At 34.4% G+C, this 20,100-nt stretch overlaps 1 protein-coding gene across 2 annotated transcripts in view; it reads right to left on the bottom strand.

Annotated features, from left to right (window-relative positions):
• Positions 1-1,636: 1,636 nt before the first annotated feature.
• EYA4 (EYA transcriptional coactivator and phosphatase 4) overlaps positions 1,637-20,100 on the bottom strand; it is a 276,232-nt gene continuing 257,768 nt past the window's right edge. Inside the window, exons 16-19 of one of the 2 annotated variants that reach the window (XM_044677012.1) lie at positions 17,908-18,022; positions 14,079-14,200; positions 5,140-5,240; positions 1,637-1,717 (exon numbers count right to left, since the gene is read on the bottom strand). In XM_044677012.1, coding sequence (XP_044532947.1) covers positions 1,637-1,717; positions 5,140-5,240; positions 14,079-14,200; positions 17,908-18,022 — 419 coding nt within the window. Of the gene's footprint in view, positions 1,718-5,000; positions 5,102-5,139; positions 5,241-14,078; positions 14,201-17,907; positions 18,023-20,100 lie in introns of both variants that reach the window. The other variant, XM_044677013.1, reaches the window with a different exon arrangement.

Raw genomic sequence — 20,100 nt, 5'->3', positions numbered from 1 at the left:
AGATACCTTGATTTCTTTGTACTTCGAAATAAGGACCATCAGGGGGAAAAAATCCGAAAGCAACAGGAGAACCTCTACGGTATTACCAATCTGGGTCACTCATGAAAAGGAAGCAAGCACACAGGCACAAGTGAGGAGGATTCTCTTTGTACTGTTACTAGACCCAGAGAGAAAGAAAAGGGTAACACACAAGCCCTCAAAAGTCAAAAGATAAATGAAAAAAAATAAGAACAGGGTTGACTCTAATAAAATATTTCTATAACATTGCCAAGATCAGTGTGACATGTTGAATAATCTCATACTGCTCTATGGAAAGCTCACACTTTCCCTAGAGGACATTTCATATTAGGGGCATGTATCTCACTTAAACAATTGGAGACATTCTGTTTTGGGGGAGGGGGAATACAAATTTACCTTTCATTTCTATTTCAGCTCACTCTATAAACAGGATCAGAAGACCTGTTATTAGGTGACAAATATTGGTTTCTCATGAGGGTAGTTTTCCCTCCATGACACACATCCCTAAAGAACTCAAACTCAAAACAGTGCAAATAACCATGAATATGGCCCTTGGTTTTCTCATGCAAAAATATAGAAATTGCTCAAGACTTAACCATCCATTTCACTTTCAAAGCAAAGGTCCCCAATATCATTACAATATCCGGCAAACTTTCTACTTCTGTTTGGATGAGCTATTATTTTGTCTGGTACTATCAGTGGAATTATTAGGAATCCAAATGAAAACACAAACTTTCCTTTCCCCCCTCCCTCTCCCTCACTGTGACAAATACTTAATTACTATTTGATTCAGTCTTGAGCTTTGATAACTTGAATTTGAATTTTGGTCATGTCAAGAATTATCACAAAAGGTTTTTTTTTTCTTTATCTACAGAGTTTTTAACCAAAGTTACATCTTAACACACAAACACTGTCTTGTCTTGTCTTTAAGGCACAGCACATCAGTATGCACATTCTGTTTGCCAAACTTATAAAAGAGACAATATTATATTCCCATTTCTCCCTCCCTTTCCCCACCCCACCCCCCAAAAAAGAAAGAAAAAAATTGCATCCATTTCCAAAGTCAGCTGCTAATAAAGTCACAGTAAATTATTTTCATCAATAATTTACACAAATTACAGGTCTAGACAGAATTGTCATTATACAGTCTGAGTGCATTCCGATTCAGATTTTCTGGGTTAGGGAGGCTAAAGTCTGATTCAAACCTCAGTGCTGAGAATATATCCCATATTGAGGAATGTTGTTGAACACCACTTTGTCAGACGGGAAATGCGTGTTGCTGCTTTGCCAACATAAGAGTTCTTTGCTAAAGCTGTTTAACTCCAGTTAGGACTCATTCGGTGTGTACCAGCAACCTCCATAGTTTTATAACTCATTAAAGTGTTGCACAAATAAGACCATAGAGCTTCCTTTCTGTAGCACTAAAGTTTTAACTCCATTCAGCAATCTGAATTCTTCCTTCTGGAATTTTCATTCCAAATATGATTTCATCCTTTAAGACAATTTATATGTGTAAAGCCAGAGGCATTGAATCACACATAAAAATTCAGTGTACTTGAGATACATATAAAAAAAAAACAACAAAAACAAAAAACGGATCTCCAACAATAGAACATAGTTACAAATATTCTAGTTCCAATGCTTGATGTAGAGCCAAGAGGTCTGAATGACTTGATATCCTCCAAAAAGGCATGTTGTGCTGTGGTTATTAAAAGGAGGAGGGTGGGGTAGTTGAGGGAAGGGAAAGGAGAGGAAAAAGAGATCATCACCATGGTCTAAGGAAATTATCATTGTATACATAGTACTTCAGTGAAGTCAGTCAAGTTCCAAGGATGTACTTTAGAGGAAGGATTAAACTTGAAGGATTTGGTATCGACAAAATGGCATGATGAACATCATAAAGAAATAGATCTGAACTGTATTTGATGGATGACAATAACAAGGGAATATCAGAATCCTCTATGATGTTTGTATTAACATTCATTTTCTTTGAAATATCTGATGTCTACTATTAGAACTGGAAAAGCAATGCTTCTAACATTTTTTAAACAGACGTATACTCATTCATTGATAAGCAAGGTTAAGTCACTCATCAAACTCTCTCCTTTAGCAAAGGGAAAGAAAATTACTATTATGAATAATAAGATTGTATTTTTTTTACAAATGGATAGCAATGTGAAAAGCACCACTTAGAAAAAGAAACATTAATGTGGCTTTCATCTGCAATGTCAAAATTCATATTTAGTTGAAAATAGCGATTTTTAAAATTATATTACTGTTGGGAGACTGAAAAGAGGAAGGTGAACTTATACTCATATCTGTATGGCTTGATAAATTTTTTAAATGCTTTAATCTGGTATGTTCCATCTCCATATCTAGAATTTTACTTTAAATTCAATGGAGAAACATACTCTGCTAGAAATATTATTCAAACTAATAGTAACTTTTGGACTAATTGAGAAAATTTCAAAATAAACCCTTTTTTTGGTAAAAAGGTAAAATTTACATTTCACAAAGTTTTGAAATTTCCTAACATTTACTTCTACTCAGCTCAGATCTATTTGCAACACGCAGAATAGTTGATGATTTTTCTGCACATGCATTTGCAGCTACATCCCAAGAAAAAGCATGCATTCTGGGATCTAAAGAAACCAACCACCTGTGTTTCAAAACAGAATTCTAGGGTTTTGCCATCACCATTTCTATGCCTACATAAACAACCATTTGGAAATAGCATTCAAAAGAGATTTTTGGTTTATCTTAACATATTATGTGCTATCCCAGTGCCCTGGGTGCTAGAATTTAGAAATAATGAATCTGTGATAAGTCAAATGAACAAATATTAAGTAACTATTATGTATCTAGCACTGTGTTAAGCATTGAGTTCAAATCCTAACTCTTCCACTTACCACTCTATGATCTCAGGCAAATCATGTATCCTCTATTGGATTCATCTTTCATATCTATAATCAGAAAGTGGACCTATATGGTCTCTATGGTCCCTTCATGCTCTAAATCTGTAATCATGAAATATGAAATCAGCACATTGTTGATTGATAATTTAGGGCTGGGCACTTATCTTGGCACTGTCCCTGGTTAATCCATAACCTGGGCAATTAAAGCCATCAAATTGCCTCAGTTTCTCAGTAATAGTTAAGAAAAGGCCTTGTAAACAGTGTTATATAGCAATTAAGAAAGATAATGTAATCTTCATTGTTTTTCAGTTCTATCCTACTCTTTGTGACCCCATGAACCATATTGTCCATGGAACTTTCTTGGCAAAGGTACTGATGATGTTTGATATTTCCTTTTCCAGTAGATTAAGGCAAATAGAGTTTAAGTGATTTGTCCATAGTCACCCAGATAGTAAGTGTCTGAAGCTGGATTTGAAGTCAGGTTTTCCTCACTACAGGCCAAGTGCCTTTATGCACTGACCCACCTAACTCCCTCCCTAATGTAACCTTGGATTTCACAAAGAAAATCATGAAGTTCAGGACTAGAGAGATGATAACCCCATGCTGCTCTTCCCTGACAAAATCACATTTGGAGTATTATGTTTAGTTCTTGGAACTATGTAATAGAAAAGGACAATGATAATCTCGAAAGCATCCATTTGAAGATAATGTGGATGGTGAGAAACCTCAAGTTCATGCTCTATAGGATAAAGGGATATTTACCCTGAAAGACTTAGAGAAGATATGATAAGCTACCTTTAAGTATATTCTAGAGAATGACTAAGAGAAAATTTGCTAAGCTCTCTTCAAGAATTTCAAAGCTTGTCATATTAAAGAGGAAATATTCTTAATAAGTTTATAGTTCATAGTCTCTGAGTTGGAAAGTACCTTATGTATGAGTGAGTGTGCTAAACTTCTCATTCTATAGAAGTGGAAATTGAGTTCGGGAATCGTTACATGACTTGCCCAAGATGACAGAAATAGCAATACAGAGTTTATTTTTAAATTCAACTCAGCAAATTCTAAATTCAACACTCTACATCCTTTCTATGGGCCCAAGGAAGAAAAATATTTAGAAATTATTAAGAAGGAAATTTAGGATTGCTATAAGGAAAAACTTCCTAATAAGTATAGCTATCCCAATGTGGAATGGGTTTTCTCTGAGGATAAGGGTTTCTCCTTCATTTTAAGTCTTTAAATGACAGCTGGTTAACCAATTGTCAACCATATTGTCAAAATACTTATTGTTCAAATACAGAGTGAAAGAGGTGTTCTCTGAGGTTCCTTCCAACTCCAAGTCTCTGTAATTCTTGTCTTAGAAATATGTGACATTCTAAATACTGTGTCCTTTAAACAAGTCCTCTTCAGATAAATTAAACAGCCTAAACTGAAGGTGATATTCCACATATATCCTATGGATGGTAAATATAAACATTACATTTTGAGGATATTTACAAAAAATTAGTTGTATAAAATATATTACAAATGGCATAAAATACAAAAAAAATTGAGGATATTTAACCAAAATTTCTTTTCAGCAAGTTTTCTTTTAATTTCCACTAAAAGTCTAAAATTCTTATTTATTTAAAAAGGCAATAAGAGGGAAATGGATAGAAATGGATCTTCTAAAACTATTCTCTAGATTTTAGGAGGGATATTTATCTTATTCAATTTCAATTTCATTTCATTGAGGATAAACTTTTTTCTCATCTTGCCTGAGGAATCCACTAAAAAAAATTACAAATATGTAATCATTTAAGAATCTTGCCTTTTTTAAGTGTCCAAGTCAAGTGTTTGTGTCATGAAAGAAGTTTCCCTACCTTTCCTATCAAATTTTAGGAAAAGCAACAACCTCAAATGCTAAAATCCAAATGGTTAATTTAAATGTAAGTATTGACCTCATGCTCTGCTTTTGTTATATTTTAAAATTCAAATCATTTGCCAATCTGCCACTGCACCAAACTACAGGAATGCAAACAAAACAGCTTGCATTGGAAGAATCACACCAACATTTTTGAGACAGGTTACCTTTTTTGCTGCCTGTTCTTCTTCTACACCATCCCCAATTACAACATATACTACTTTTCTGCCAAACCTTTGCATTATTCGCTCAAAGCAACTTTCTTTTCCTGGAAGATAAATGAGATAAAGTTCAGAGTGAAGTTACCTGGTTAGCAGCATGCTCCTCATCGCGGCCATCTCCAATCACAACATAAGTTATGTTAGTGCCAAATCTGGACACTATACGCTCAAAACAGCTTTCTTTGCCTGAAAAACAATGCACTGCTTATTCTTTCAGCCACTGTTTCAATTAACATAAAGATTTGCAAAGGGTTAAGTGGATTTGCTTGAAGATTCCTCAGCATTGCTATAAACCTTTGACCTCTATACATTAATAACACTACTGAAAGGCAAAAGAACTTGATTAGACAAAGATTATTGAAGCCTGTATGTGGAAAAAAATTAAGGTTGATTTTAGCATTGTGAGACTATTAGCACAGCTACCCTCAAAATTAAAAAGCATAATTGTTGTATAATTGCTTAAATAATTTAACAATTGTTCACTGAATTCAGTTCTTACCCTGAGTTGTATAGATAAATGTCTGAGTCAGAGAACTTAATGTTTATTTTCATTACTCTTCCGTTGAAAGTTAGCATTTGTTTCAAGTACAATTTTTAAAGGACACTATTCTAAAAAGGGGTTACCAGCTATACCAGACTGCCAAAAGAGTTCCACCAAACAAAGGTTAAAAATGAGTGATCTAATTATATTTTCAGAACAATAGATTGAATAAAGCAAAAAGGATAGAAAATTCACTTTAAAAAGAGCAGTGCAGCTCTTCCTGGTTAAGATGGCGGCAGAGTAAAAAACAGCTGCTTAACCTCTCCTAACCTAAACATATAGGACTCCTCAAGAAGACATCAAAACAAATCCAGAGGAATTAAGGGACCCCACAACAGGGCGCAGCATTGGAGGTACGTGGAATCGGGGCATTTCCATGCTATAAAGGGGTGAAACAGCTCTCTCTAAAATGCAAGCTGAGCAACCCCCTCCCCCACCCCCCCACCACCTACAGTGCCAAAGCCAGCTCACAAGAGTTAGAGCAAGCTTAGGGCATGCATTAAGTCCTTGGCACCTATCTAAGGTCACCACGGCCTGCCCCTTAGAGCAGCAAGACTTAAGACCCCAAAAGGCTAAAGAACGCACAAACTTTGAACATAGACCCTGAACTCAGGCATGAGTGCAGGCATGGATGCAAGCGCAGATATGAATCCTGAGCGCAGGCAAGGACTCAGATCATGAGCGCAGGCGTGGACCTTGAGTGGGGACCCGGTACAGAGGGGTGTATGACTGTGGAAGCAGTGCCCTGAGACTGTTAAAGGAGCCTTGTACAGAGGAACAATCAAGGGGACCACCAGGAGGCTTGACCCTGAGAACAACTAGACCTGAGACCTCAGGAGCCTAAAGAGTGCAGACAGACCCTGAGTGTGAGGATAAACCTGAGAGGGCTCAGGGCTAACAATGGCAAACCAGAGACAAGAACCCCAAAAGAGAAAGATCATCAAGAAGAAATCTGTAACACTCGACAACTTTTACACAGATAAATTCCAGAAAACAGAGCAAACAGCAGGGGAGAACAAATAAGTAATCATATCCAAACCTTCCCAAAATAATCAAAACTGGCCACAAGCTATTGAATATTTCAAATCTGAGATGATGAGAAAGATGGGAGAGATTTGGCAAGAGAAGTGGGAAATAGCTAAAAAGGAAATTAACAGGTTAGAAGACAGAAACTCCCAATTGGAGAAAGATGCCCCAAAATCAAACAAAATGGTAAGCAAATTGGAAACCAAAATCTGGTAAGAAAATAACAGTTTAAAAGGCAGAATTTCACAATTGGAAAGTGAGGCAAGTAAATTGTAGACCATAAATGACCAGATTGAAATGAAAAACCAAAAGATTATAGCCGAAAACCAGTCCCTAAAGGCTAGAATTGAGCAATTAGGAGCTAATGATCTCTAAAGACAGCAAGAACAAATAAAACATAGTCAAAAGACTGATAAAATAGAAGGAAACATGAAATATCTCAATGAGAAAGTGACAGACCAAGAAAACAGGTCTAGAAGAGACAATCTGAGAATCATTGGTCTTCCTGAAAAGGCAGAAATTAATAGAAATTTGGACTCCATACTGAAATAATTCAGCAAAACTGCCCTGGAGTTCTACAACAAGAGGGCAATATAGACATGGAAAGGATCCATAGATCACCCTCTACACTAGACCCAGAAAATACAACCCCCATGAATATAATAGCAAAATTCAAGAGCTTCCAAGTAAAAGAAAAAAAATTTTACAAGAAGCCAGAAAGAGACAATTCAGATATCAAGGAGCACCAATCAGGATCACACAGGATCTGGCAGCCTCCACACTACAAGTCTGCAAGGCTTGGAATATAATATTAAGAAAGGCAAGAGAACTGGGTCTACAACCACGGATCACATACCCATCAAAACTGACTATATACTTCCAGGGGAAAGTATGGGCATTCAACAAGATAGAAGATTTCCAAGTATTTGCACAGAAAATACCAAGACTAAATGGAAAGTTTGATATCCAACCACAAAAATCAAGAAAAACATGAAAAGGTAAATAAAAAACAGAGGAGAAAGAAAGAAAACTCATATTTTTTTAAATTTACCTCTTTAAGGCCTTCTATATGATCAAATTATTGGTATTTCTATGTGGAGAAATGTTATGTATAATTCTCTGTAGTGAACTCTATTCACTATTATAGTATCCACTATTAAAGTAATCAGAAGAATTATTCCTAGGGAGAGGTTGGAATACTAAATGGTCTAATGTGATATGGGGGTGGAAAAGAGGGAGGTGAATACTAGAGGACACCAAGAGAAACTTGAATGAATAAGAAAAATAGGATATTCTATTACACACAAAGAGAGCATGGGAAGTGGAAGGGATGAATACTATTATAAGAAGGAGAGGAAGAGAGCATTAAGAGGTAATATTTAAACCTTACTCTCAGTGTAATTAAACCTGAGAGGGAAGAGTAGCTTTATTCATTGGGATATAAAACTCTATCTAACCCAACTGAGAAAGTCAGAAGGAATAAACCAAGGGGAGCGGGGGGTGGGGAGGTCAAAAAAGGGAGGGGAGAAGAACAGAGAGGGAATTAATTAGGCCTTAAAAATAAAAAGATGGGAATAATAAAGGAGGGGGTAGAAAGGGAAGTAAATCAAGGGAGGGGACAAGGGTTACTGGCATAAGGAAAAAGTTTAAGAAGAAGGGGAAGAACTAGGAGAGGATACCAAAATGTTGGCAAATACACAACTGATAATTATAACTCTGAATGTTAATGGAATGAACTCGCCCATAAAAAGGAAGCAAATAGCAGAGTGATTTAGAAACCAAAAGCCTACCATATGTTGTCTATGAGAAACACATATGAGGCAGGTGGATATACACAGGTTTAAGGTAAAGGGCTTGAGCAAAATCCTTTGGGCCTCAAATGAGAAAAAGAAGGCAGGAGTGGCTATTATGATGACAAAGCCAAAGTAAAAATAAATATGATTAAAAAAGACAAGGAAGGTCATTACATCCTGATAAAAGGCAGTATAGACAATGAGGAAATAACATCGCTCATTATGTATGCACCAAATGGCATAGCAACCAGATTCGTAAAGGAGAAACTGGCAGATCTCAAGAAGGAAATAGATAGTAAAACCATATTACTGGGAAATCTAAATATTCCTCTTTCAGATCTAGATAAATCAAACCAAAAAAATAAATAAGAGGTAAGAGAGATAAATGAAGACCTAGAAAAATTAGATTTAATATATACATGGAGAAAAATAAATAGGGACAAAAAAGGAATACACCTTCTTTTTAGCTGCACATGGTACATTCACAAATATTGATCATGTAATAGGGCATAGAAATATTGTAAACAAATGCAATAGAGCAGAATAAATGTAACCTTCCCAGATCATAATGCAATAAAAATAATGATTTGTAAGGGCACCTGGACAGGCAAATCAAAAACTAATTGGAAATTAAATAATATGATTCTCCAAAACCAGATAATCAAGGAAGAAATCATAAAAACAATCAACAATTTCATTGAAGAGAATGACAATGATGAGACATCCTACCAAACTCTGTGGGATGGAGCCAAGGCAGTACTCAGGGGGAAATTTATATCCTTGAGTGCATATATTAACAAATTAAGGATGGCAGAGATTAATGAATTGGGCATGCAACTCAAAAAATTAGAAAGTGAGCAAATTAAAAATCCCCAGATGAAAACTAAATTAGAAATACTAAAAATCAAGGGAGAAATTAATAAAATTGAAAGTAAAAGAACTATTGAATTAATAAATAAGACTAGAAGCTGGTAAACAGATAAAATAGACAAAGTACTAGTCAATCTAATAAAAAAAAGGAAAGAGGAAAACCAAATTGACAGTATCAAAGATGAAAAGGGAGACCTCACCTCTAATGAAGGCGAAATTAAGGCAATGATTAAAAACTATTTTGCCCAATTATATGGCAATAAACATAGCAATCAAGGAAATATGGTTGAATATTTACAAAAATGCAAATTGCCTAGTTTAACAGCAGAAAAAATAGAATACCTAAATAATCCCATATCAGAAAAAGTAATTGAACAAGACATCAAAGAACTCCCTAAGAAAAATTCGCCAGGGCCTGATGGATTCACAAGTGAAATCTATTGCACATTCAAAGAGCAACTAATCCCAATACTATACAAATTATTTGATATAATAAGCAAAGAAGGAGTCCTAGCAAATTCCTTTTATGACACAAATATGGTACTGATTCCAAAGCCAGGTAGATCAAAAACAGAGAAAGAAACTACAGACCAATCTCCCTAATGAATATAGATGCAAAAATCTTAAATAGAATACTAGCAAAGAGACTCAGGCAAGTGATCAAGAGGATCATCCACCATAATCAGGTGGAATTTATACCAGGCATGCAAGGATGGTTCAGCATTAGGAAAACCATCTACATAATTGACCATATCAACAATCTAACAAACAAAAAACACATGACTATCTCAATAGGTGCTGAAAAAGGCTTTGATAAAATACAGCACCCATCCCTATTGAAAACACTGAAAAGTATAGGAATAGAAGGACCTTTCCTAAAAATAATAAACAGTATATACCTAAAACCATCAACAAGCATCATATGCAATGGGGATAAATTAGAAGCCTTCCCAATAAGATCAGGCATGAAACAAGGATGCCCATTATCACCTCTATTATTTAACATTGTACTAGAAACACTAGCAGTAGCAATTAGAGAAGAAAAAGAAATTGAAGGTATCAAAATAGGCAATGAGGAGACTAAGCTATCACTCTTTGCAGATGATATGATGGTCTACTTAAAAAATCCTAGAGAATCAACTAAGTAGCTTGTAGAAATAATCAACAACTTTAGCAAAGTGGCAGGATACAAAATAAATGCACATAAATCATCAGCATTTCTATATATTTCCAACACATCGCAGCAGCAACAGGTAGAAAGAGAAACACCATTTAAAATCACCCTAGACAATATAAAATACTTAGGAATCTATCTACCAAAACAAACACAGCAATTATACAAAAACAACTAAAAACACTTTACAAACAATTAAAACTAGATCTAAACAATTGGAAAAAACATTGATTGCTTGGGTAGGATGAGCTAACATAATGAAAATGACCAATCTACCCAAATTAATTTACCTATTTAGCACCATACCTATCAAACTAGCAAAAAGCTTTTATACTGAATTAGGAAAAACTATAACAAAATTCATCTGGAATAACAAAATATCAAGAATATCAAGGGAAATAACGAAAAAAATGTGAAGGAACGGGGCCTAGCAGTACCAGATATTAAACTGTACTATAAAACAGCAGTCATCAAAACAGTATGGTACTGGCTAAGAGACAGAAGGGAGGATCAGAGGAATAGACTTTGGGTAAGTGACATCAGCAAGACTTTGTATGATAAACCCAAAGAGCCCAACTTTGGGGACAAAAATCCACTATTTGACAAAAACCATTAGGAAATTTTGAAAACAATATGGGAGAGATTAGGTTTAGATCAACATCTCACACCCTACACCAAGATAAATTCAGAATGGGTGAATGACTGAATATAAAGAGGGAAATTATAAATAAGTTAAGTGAACATAGAATAGTTTACTTGTCAGATCTCTGGGAAAGGAAAGATTTTAAAACCAAGCAAGAGTTAGAGAAAATTACAAAATATAAAATAAATGATTTTGATTACATCAAACTAAAAGCTTTTGCACAAACAAAAACAATGTAGCTAAAATCAGAAGGGAAATAACAAATTGGGAAAAAATCTTTATAACAAAAAACTCTGACAGGAGTCTAATTACTCAAATATACAAGGAGTTAAACCAATTGTATAAAAAATCAAGCCATTCCCCAATTGATAAATGGGCAAGAGACATGAATAAACAATTTTCAGATAAAGAAATCAAAAGTATCAATAAGCACATGAGAAAGTGTTCTAAATCTCTAATAATTAGATAAATGCAAATCAAAACAACTCTGAGGTATCACCTCACACCTAGCAGATTGGCTAAAATGAAAGAAGGGGAGAGTAATAAATGCTGGAGGAGATGTGGCAAAACTGGGACATTAATGCATTGCTGGTGGAGTTGTGAAGAAGCCATTGTACACAGAGACTGATACACTGTGGTAAAATCGAATGTAATGGATGCCTGTACTAGCAGCCATGCAATGACCCAAGACAATTCTGAGGGATTTATGGAAAAGAATGCTATCCACATTCAGAGGAAGAAATATAGGAGTGGAAACAGAAGAAAAACAACTGCTTGAACACTTGGGTTGAGGCGGACATGATTGGGGATGTAGACTCGAAACTACCACACCAATGCAACTATCAACAATTTGGAAATAGGTCTTGATCAATGACACATATTAAAACCAGTGGAAATATGCTTCAGCCCGGGGGTGGGGGGACCTGGTGAAGGGGTAAGTAAAAGCATGAATTATGTAACCATGTTAACTTTTCTAAAAAATAAATATTAATAAATGTTTTAAAAACAAACGAAAAAAGAGCAGTGCAGTGTGATGGAAATTACTCTGCGCACTAGCTCCTTTCTTTACAAGAATGGGAAGTCTATCGTGTTCAGGGAAAATGGCAATAAGGGGTGCATAGCAATGCTTATGGTATTTATAAAACTGCTTGAAATAAATAAAATGAGATTCTGAAATCTAATTCTTGCCTTTCCCTGCTTCATCCCAACTGCCATCTGATTGACAATATTCAATTGAATTTCATTGTACTCACTGACTTTTGCTTTTTCAGTACCACTTTCAACACTCATTTATTCAAAATTAAGTATATCTTTGTTTTTATAATGAACATCATGAACACCATGGACCTCAATACTAGATTACACACACATTTATAACTATGTTTTTAATTTTTTTCATTATTTTTTAATGCTAAAACCTATAAAACAATGTTATGAAGGAAAAAGGAAAACTTTCACTAAATTTAATTTTTAGTATTAATTTGCCTAATAAAAATTTATTCCTTAAAGACTATATGCTAGAAGACAATCATATGACATCAAAAGGGCACTTGAAAATCTAAAAATAAAAATCTAAAACTTGATAAGAATTATAGCTTTCGAACTAAAGGGACTTTAGAAACCATCTGCCCCAACCTTTTCCTTTAAAAATGAGAAACATAAGGGTTTGAGAGGTTAAATGACTTCCCCTAAGTCATATGAATGGTGACAAAAGTAGGATTCGAAACCATGTCTCTTGATTCCAAAGCCCATACTCTTTCCACAGTATGAATGAATTCCACTAAAACAAATGCAAATATTTTGTATGAAAACCTAATGGTCAATGAGTACAATTAGTACAATGAACATAATAACACCTTCTAGAAGGCATCATTTAAAAGTACCACAACAAATATTTGTTATTTTAAATTCAGTAGCTCTAGGATTTTCAATTCCCTTGAAACTTCTTTTCAAAACAACTGAAATTTCTGACTATTTTTGAGAAACAGTTACACCAATGCTTAAAACAGGACTTTATGACAATCTTGTACTCATATTTTTAAAGGCTGGGATCTCTCTCCAGATTTGTCATTGAAACAGCTGCAATTGGGTGCTTTTGGTGTCAGGTCCTTTATTTGAACTTTAAAGCACTTGGGGCAGGCAGGTTATTTTTGGTGGAAGTTCTTTGGCTCTTGAGTGTCCCTTGTCAGTGTGCCCAGAGCCTAAGTCTGCTGACCTTCAGGGCACAGTCTTTCTATTTCATCAGGCATTTCCTTGACAGGTCAATGAATATAGGAACATTCTTCTTTTTAATCTTTCAAAGTAAAGATGTTTAAGATTGATTTTGAATGTAAATTAAAAGCGATATATATCAACGTATACTCATACTCTCTGAGATGAACATGTCAATGTGATTATGGCTATTCATCACTGCATATGGTATAAATGAAGTTTTCTTATCCACTCATGGCATGTGACTATTCCAATTATGCAATTTGATCCTGGTAACTCTTATTCCTGGAATAAAAATCTACCTAGAACAAGCCATCTGAGACTTTCTTGTAATTCTAAAAAGAGATCTGATCTTTTGGTCTACATAAGTGAACATATAAGGACCAAGAGTTTAATGCGCACACTAATAAGCATTAAATGGCATGGGATGAATTGTTGCATATTAATTTGATAATAAATAATGTTATCCTACAATATACGGAAAATAATAATACATACTATTTTGTCATATATGGAAAGTAACAGTATATATTTTTGTCTTATGAGTAATGTATGGAAAGGCCCTGGGGTAGAATATTTCAATAATTTTTTTTAATGGAATGGGGTAGAAATAGAATTAGGGAGTGCCTTCCATATATGATGATTTGGGGCATTCTCAAATTTGATTACCTAAGAGTAAAACTTGAAAAGAAAGAAAAAATAAGTATTAAAATACAAAATTCACACAATACAATCACATTCCTTATAAGGTTAAAAAATTGCTTACCTATTTTAGTTGCACTGTAAATATTTTCGATAGGAAAAGCACCTCCCAAACTATAGAGTAGGACTTTTGCAAGTGCTGGGATAAGCTGAGTTGTTGTTACCAAGACATTTACACAGTTACTCCTAAGAGAGAAAAAAATTGTTGTTTATTTTAATAATGAATAAAAATGTATGTGCATACATATGCATTATTTTGCATATTAAAATATGAAAATTCATATCATTGGAATGAATAAATATAATTTCTAATTTCTTCTATAGTATTTTAAGCCTTATGAAGTACTTTTTCCCCCAAACCTAGTGAAATATATCATATAAATGTTAGTATCCTTATTTTATAGATAAGAGAAATGTAGTTCGAGGAGAAGTCAGGTGACTTATTCATGGTCATGCAGTTAGTTTTTTTTTTTAATTTTTTTTTATTTTAAACCCTTAACTTCTGTGTATTGACTTATAGGTGGAAGAGTGGTAAGGATGGGCAATGGGGGTCAAGTGACTTTCCCAGGGTCACACAGCTGGGAAGTGTCTGAGGCCGGATTTGAACCTAGGACCTCCCTTCTCTAGGCCTGGCTCTCAATCCACTGAGCTACCCAGCTGCCCCCTATGCAGTTAGTTTTATAATGATTAGAACCTGCATTCTACTCCTCCTGATCCTAAATACTATACTCTTTCCACTACATACATTGCCTCCCTAATAAGTTATCTTGTTCAGAGTAGAAGAAAATCTCAGAGTTGGAAAGAATCTCAGAGATCATTTAAAACAAGTCCTTTTGAACAAAAAATCCATTCTGCAACACATCTGACAAAATTTGTTTGAAAATGCCTAAAGAGAAATGCTATTACTGTCTAAGATAGCCTATTCAATTTCTGAAAAAACTTTCATTTTATAATTTTTCCCCTTGTAGCAAATTGAAATCTCTGTCTCTGAAGTTTTTACATATTATTCCTGATTTTACCATCTATGATTTCTTTAGTGTCCTTAATATTGCATGGTTTCAAGACTAAATACCATTCTGGTTGCCCTCCTTTGGAAACATTCCAGTTTATTAATGTCTGTTTAAAATTGTAGTCAACAGTATTCCAAATGTAGTCTGATGGGAATTCCTTTTATATTAGCCACTATCCTTTTATTAATGCAGGCTAAGAGGATACTCTCTTTATGACAATCATACCCTACTGTTGATTCACAATGAAATTGAAATAAATTAGAACCCCGAAGTCTTTTCACTAGATTATTCCTGGTCCAGGTTTTCATAATATCACATTATTTAAAATATAAGTGCAGGGATTTAGATCTACCCTGATTTAATTTTATCTTTCACGTTTATGTCCATTGTACTTGCCTGTCAAATTATTTTTCAATCTTGAGAATAGAAACATATCTGCTAGTTATTCCTTCCAATCTTGTAACGAAAATAAATTTGCTAATAAATGCCACCTATACTTTCATTCAAACCACTGATAATAAATAGGCAAGGTCATGAAGCAGTTGAGTATCAATCCATCAAAATGATGGGAATAAATGTTCAATTAGGGGGCAGCTGGGGAGCTCAGTGGATTGAGAGCCAGGCCTAGAGACAGGAGGTCCTAGGTTCAAAGCTGGCCTCAGACACTTCCTAGCTGTGTGACCCTGGGCAAGTCACTTAACCACCATTGCCTAGCCCTTATCACTCTTCTGCCTTGGAGCCAATATTGGCTCCAAGACAGAAGGTAAGGGTTTATAAAAAAAAAAGTGTTCAACTAGGTATGAGCCCACAAAACAATATCACCATTTAGCCCACATTTTTCTGTGTTGTGCACTAAAACACAGCTTAAGCATTTAAATTATTTATTTTTAATAACATCTTACAAAGTAAAAATGCATCTAACTTTTACTTTAGCCTGATCACTGGCCCTTTACTGGCTATCTATATTACAACAACAAAAATTAAAAGGGTATTAACAGGAGAATCACAGAATTTGGAAAGGAATCCCAGGCATCATTAAGTTACATCATTGTAGAAAAAAATCCACATTACAAATTACCTAGCAAGTGGTCATTCCGTCTCTGCTTTAAGACTTCCAAAGAAAGGGAACTCACTACCTCTTAAAGTACTTTGGATAGCTCTAATTGTTAGGAAATCAAGAATAAATTTGTCACTTTGTGATTTCCACCTATTGTTCCTGGCTCTGCTATCTGTGATAGAACTGAGTTTTCTCTTTTCTAAGCAAAATATCTCCAATTCTGATAACCTATCATTACGTGGCATGAATTCAAGACGCTTCACCATTCTGGCTGGCCTTCTCTGAATGCTATTTAACTTACAAATATCCTTAAACTGTGGGGCCAGAACTGAGAGCAAAACTCCAGATGAAGTCTGATAAGGGGAACATAAAGGAGAATTAAATTCTTATATCTTGAAGCTATTTTGTTCTCATAATTTTAAGCATTTAATTTTTTGACTACTATATCAACTATAGACTCATTGAAATTTTTTTAGTTAACTAAACATCTTGGATTTATTTCTGACAGACTACTGTCTAACCTTTCCTTCTCTACCCTATATTCGCAATGGTGATTTTTTTTCCTGGGCACCCAGGTGAACAATTTTATATTTCCCTTTATTGGATATGAGTTTAATTGATTCAGCCCCTATTTTCTAGCCTTTCAGTTTCTGTTTTGGATCTTGGCTACAATTCAATTTGTTCTCTATCCCTTCCAGTTAAATATCATCTTCAAATCCAATAAAAATTTCATCATATGCCTTATCCAAGCCATTGATAACAATGTTGAATATGCTAAGACCTGGGGAACTCCAAAACACCATTATGTTACTAATGATTATTTTTTGAGTTTGGTCACTCAAATAGTTCTATGCAATTGAAGCTCCATTTTAAAGAGTCCAGGCTACCAGGGTTTGTTTTTCTCTGTCCCCTGCTCTGGAACTCTCTAGACTTCTTTCTCTACCAAGTCCTATCATGAGCATCTTCTATCCTCCTCATCTCTCTTTAGTTTCCCTTTTATATGTGATCTTCTCCTCTTAGAAAGTAAGCTCCTTCAGGGTCAAGGACTGTTGTCTTTTTTGTTGTTGTTTTTTAAGCTTCTATTTGTACTCCCAGGAATTAGCATGGTGCTTGGTACATTGTAAGTTCAATAAATGTATATCGACTTTTGGTATTCTCCGTAAGAATTGTATGAGATATTTTATCAGAAACTTTGGTACAACCTAGGAAAATGAAATCTACTGAATTCCTCTCATTTACCAATTTAGTCACTTGTCAAGAAAAGGAAAAAAGATTTAAAAACAAATGACTTGTTTTTGATAAGCTATGCTGGGTCTTTTTAATAAATGTTTCCTTTCTAAATGTTTGAAATTTATCTTATTTGATGTCTCTGGTCCTTAGATTCTCAAACTATATAAAATAAGGGTGTTATACCATATCAGTAGATCTCAAAATGAGTTCTTAAGACTAAGCAATTGGTCCATGAGACAAAAACTATTTTTGTAATAATACTAAGAATTTAATTTCAAATATAATAAATAGTGATAGGCATGCCTCACATAAACTCAAGATATTTGGAAGACTCTCATTTTAAAAAGTGTAAAGAAGTCCTGAGCCTAGAAATTTTGACAACTTCTCAACTAATTGATGACTATAGACCTTTCTTGAACAAACTGAAGAAATTGTATGGTTTTTTTTTTTTAAATGAGGACTAACTATCCATCTAGGAAACTGAAATATTCATATACATTGACCACAATTACCTTTTCTGGGTTGTTTAACTGGAACTATTTCTTGAATGCAATTAAAATATATTAATTGTAGCAGTGGAAAACCAAATGACTTACCTAGTACTAATAATTGATAAGGATTTAAGTGCATTTGTCAGCCAGGAGTCTGTTAGACCTTCAATCTCTGCTCTTAATTGCAGCCATGCATCTCTCTTAGCTGGGCCAAGGAGTCCTATAGCACCGAGAGGCAAAAGTTAAGATATTATTTACCAGTAATAATATAGTCACAAATTTGGACTGATTCTCTGATATGAACCAGAAATAGAGAAGACCCTAGCTATAATAACTATCTGCCTCTATTCAAGAAAAGTCCTGAACTTATTAACTGAATAAGAAACTATAGGGGGAAAAAAACTTCATAATTTGGAGAGAAAAGATGGAGGAGAAACAAATTCTACTAGTGATACCATAAAATTTTCTGGGCGAAATGCCAATTTGATGGTAATTATAATAATACTCCCTCAGCAGTAGGATCTTAGATACTAGGCTAGCAGATTCCTTCTGGAAAGAATTATTAAGCAAGAAACTTTTTGATTTTATATGCATCACTATTTTAAGGGATGACCACTCTGATTCAATTGAGCTTCTCATTATTACCAGAGATTTGGTCATCATATAATTCATCTTTTTTTTTCCCTTCTTCTCTCCCGCTGTTGATTTCTTTTAACATTCAGGTCAAGTGCTCTCTTTTGTATGAAATTTTTCACGATTCCCCTAACTGCTAGTGGCTTTCTCCACCAAGTATCTAAATTGTATCAACTTATATTTTTCTGTGTGTATGCATATGTGCAAGATTCCCTCTTCCCTCACTCTCCCTTCTTTCCTCTCTCCTCCCTTTCTTTCCTCCCTTCTCTCCATCTTTTCTTCCTTAGTTCATTCCTTCCTCCTTTCCTCCACTAAACTGGTTACATTCTGAACAGGTAGAGGGGTTACCCACAGAGATGAAATGTGGATATTTGAAGTTTTGAAATACATAAAAATACTTCATATTTAGATATAGCTTTGTTATTTCCAAAAAGCTTTCTTCACAAAAATATTGTGATGACAACAACTTTTTGACAGGGGTGGGAGGGAGAAGTAAATCTATTATGATAGTGAACTCTCAGCGGAAACTTTCTTTTGTGAGGCAATTCTGTATTTAATATAGAGCTTATAGCCTTAAAGAATTGCCCAAAAGTGCTGAGGGGTTCAGTAACTTGCTTAGAGTCACGTGGCTAATATATGCCAGAGGAAGGATGTGAACAACACTATATCCATTTTGCCATGCTATCCTTATAAGGATAACAATAATCTTTAAATCTACTGGGGGGGTTGATATTTTTCTTTATGTTCTATTTCAGAACATGATAATACTATCAGTGCTTTAGATCAAGCTGGCCATTCTCTTGTTGGCTAAGTTTTTAATATCTGACTAAATTCACTTGAGTTACCCCAGAAAAAAAAAGATTCTCATAGCCATGTCTTTTATGGTTACATCATAGTTGCAGAAAATAGGGGACAGTGGGATTTTTTTAAGAGGACTCTGGTGAAAGGAAATTAGAATTCAGCCTCCTCTTTATAATCATCATCTATTTCTATAAAGGAGATTTAGTTTAATGTGTAGCATATAATTATTGGAATGGAATCTAGTCTATTAAATTTTAAATTTATTTTTTAAATTTAATTTAAATTTAAGTATACTTAATTTTACAAATTTGTCCTTATTTATTGCTCCTTAAAAATATGTGCGTTCTGTTCTTTTTATACATGAAAAATTTCTATTGATCATTCCTGTGTTCTATTTTCTATTTGTGATACTTAAAAAAACATAGAATAAAGCATTTTTACCTTAGAGAAGCTTTCCACAATCAAATAATGAACTGAAGTTAGGCTGAGAATAGTGAGAATCAAAGATTCAGGGAGTGATCTCACACCCAGGACTTCTAATACTTTTAACATTTTGATGGAGGGTTGCATTTTTTTTGCAGGAGATCCAAAATTACTGAGTATATTCTTTTCTCTTTTTTCTTTCCTTTCTATTTTCCTTTCTTTTCTTATAAAAGTTTTATTTTAGAAACAATAGCTTTAATTCTCTATGAATAAGAGTAGTTTAAAATTGGGAAATCAATTGGGCCCATTGAGAATCACCTGAAATTATGGGAGATTCTATATTTTTCTCTTTTAGAGTTAACCTCTCTACCAGGCCACCCTCCACCACCCTAAACATAATCTGCTAATAACTGCTGCTGGGTTTTTGTTTTATGTTTTTTC

The sequence above is a fragment of the Gracilinanus agilis genome, chromosome 4, assembly GCF_016433145.1.
Source record: "Gracilinanus agilis isolate LMUSP501 chromosome 4, AgileGrace, whole genome shotgun sequence".
Taxonomy (NCBI): domain Eukaryota; kingdom Metazoa; phylum Chordata; class Mammalia; order Didelphimorphia; family Didelphidae; genus Gracilinanus; species Gracilinanus agilis.
This window is presented reverse-complemented; position numbering and strand designations above follow the sequence as displayed.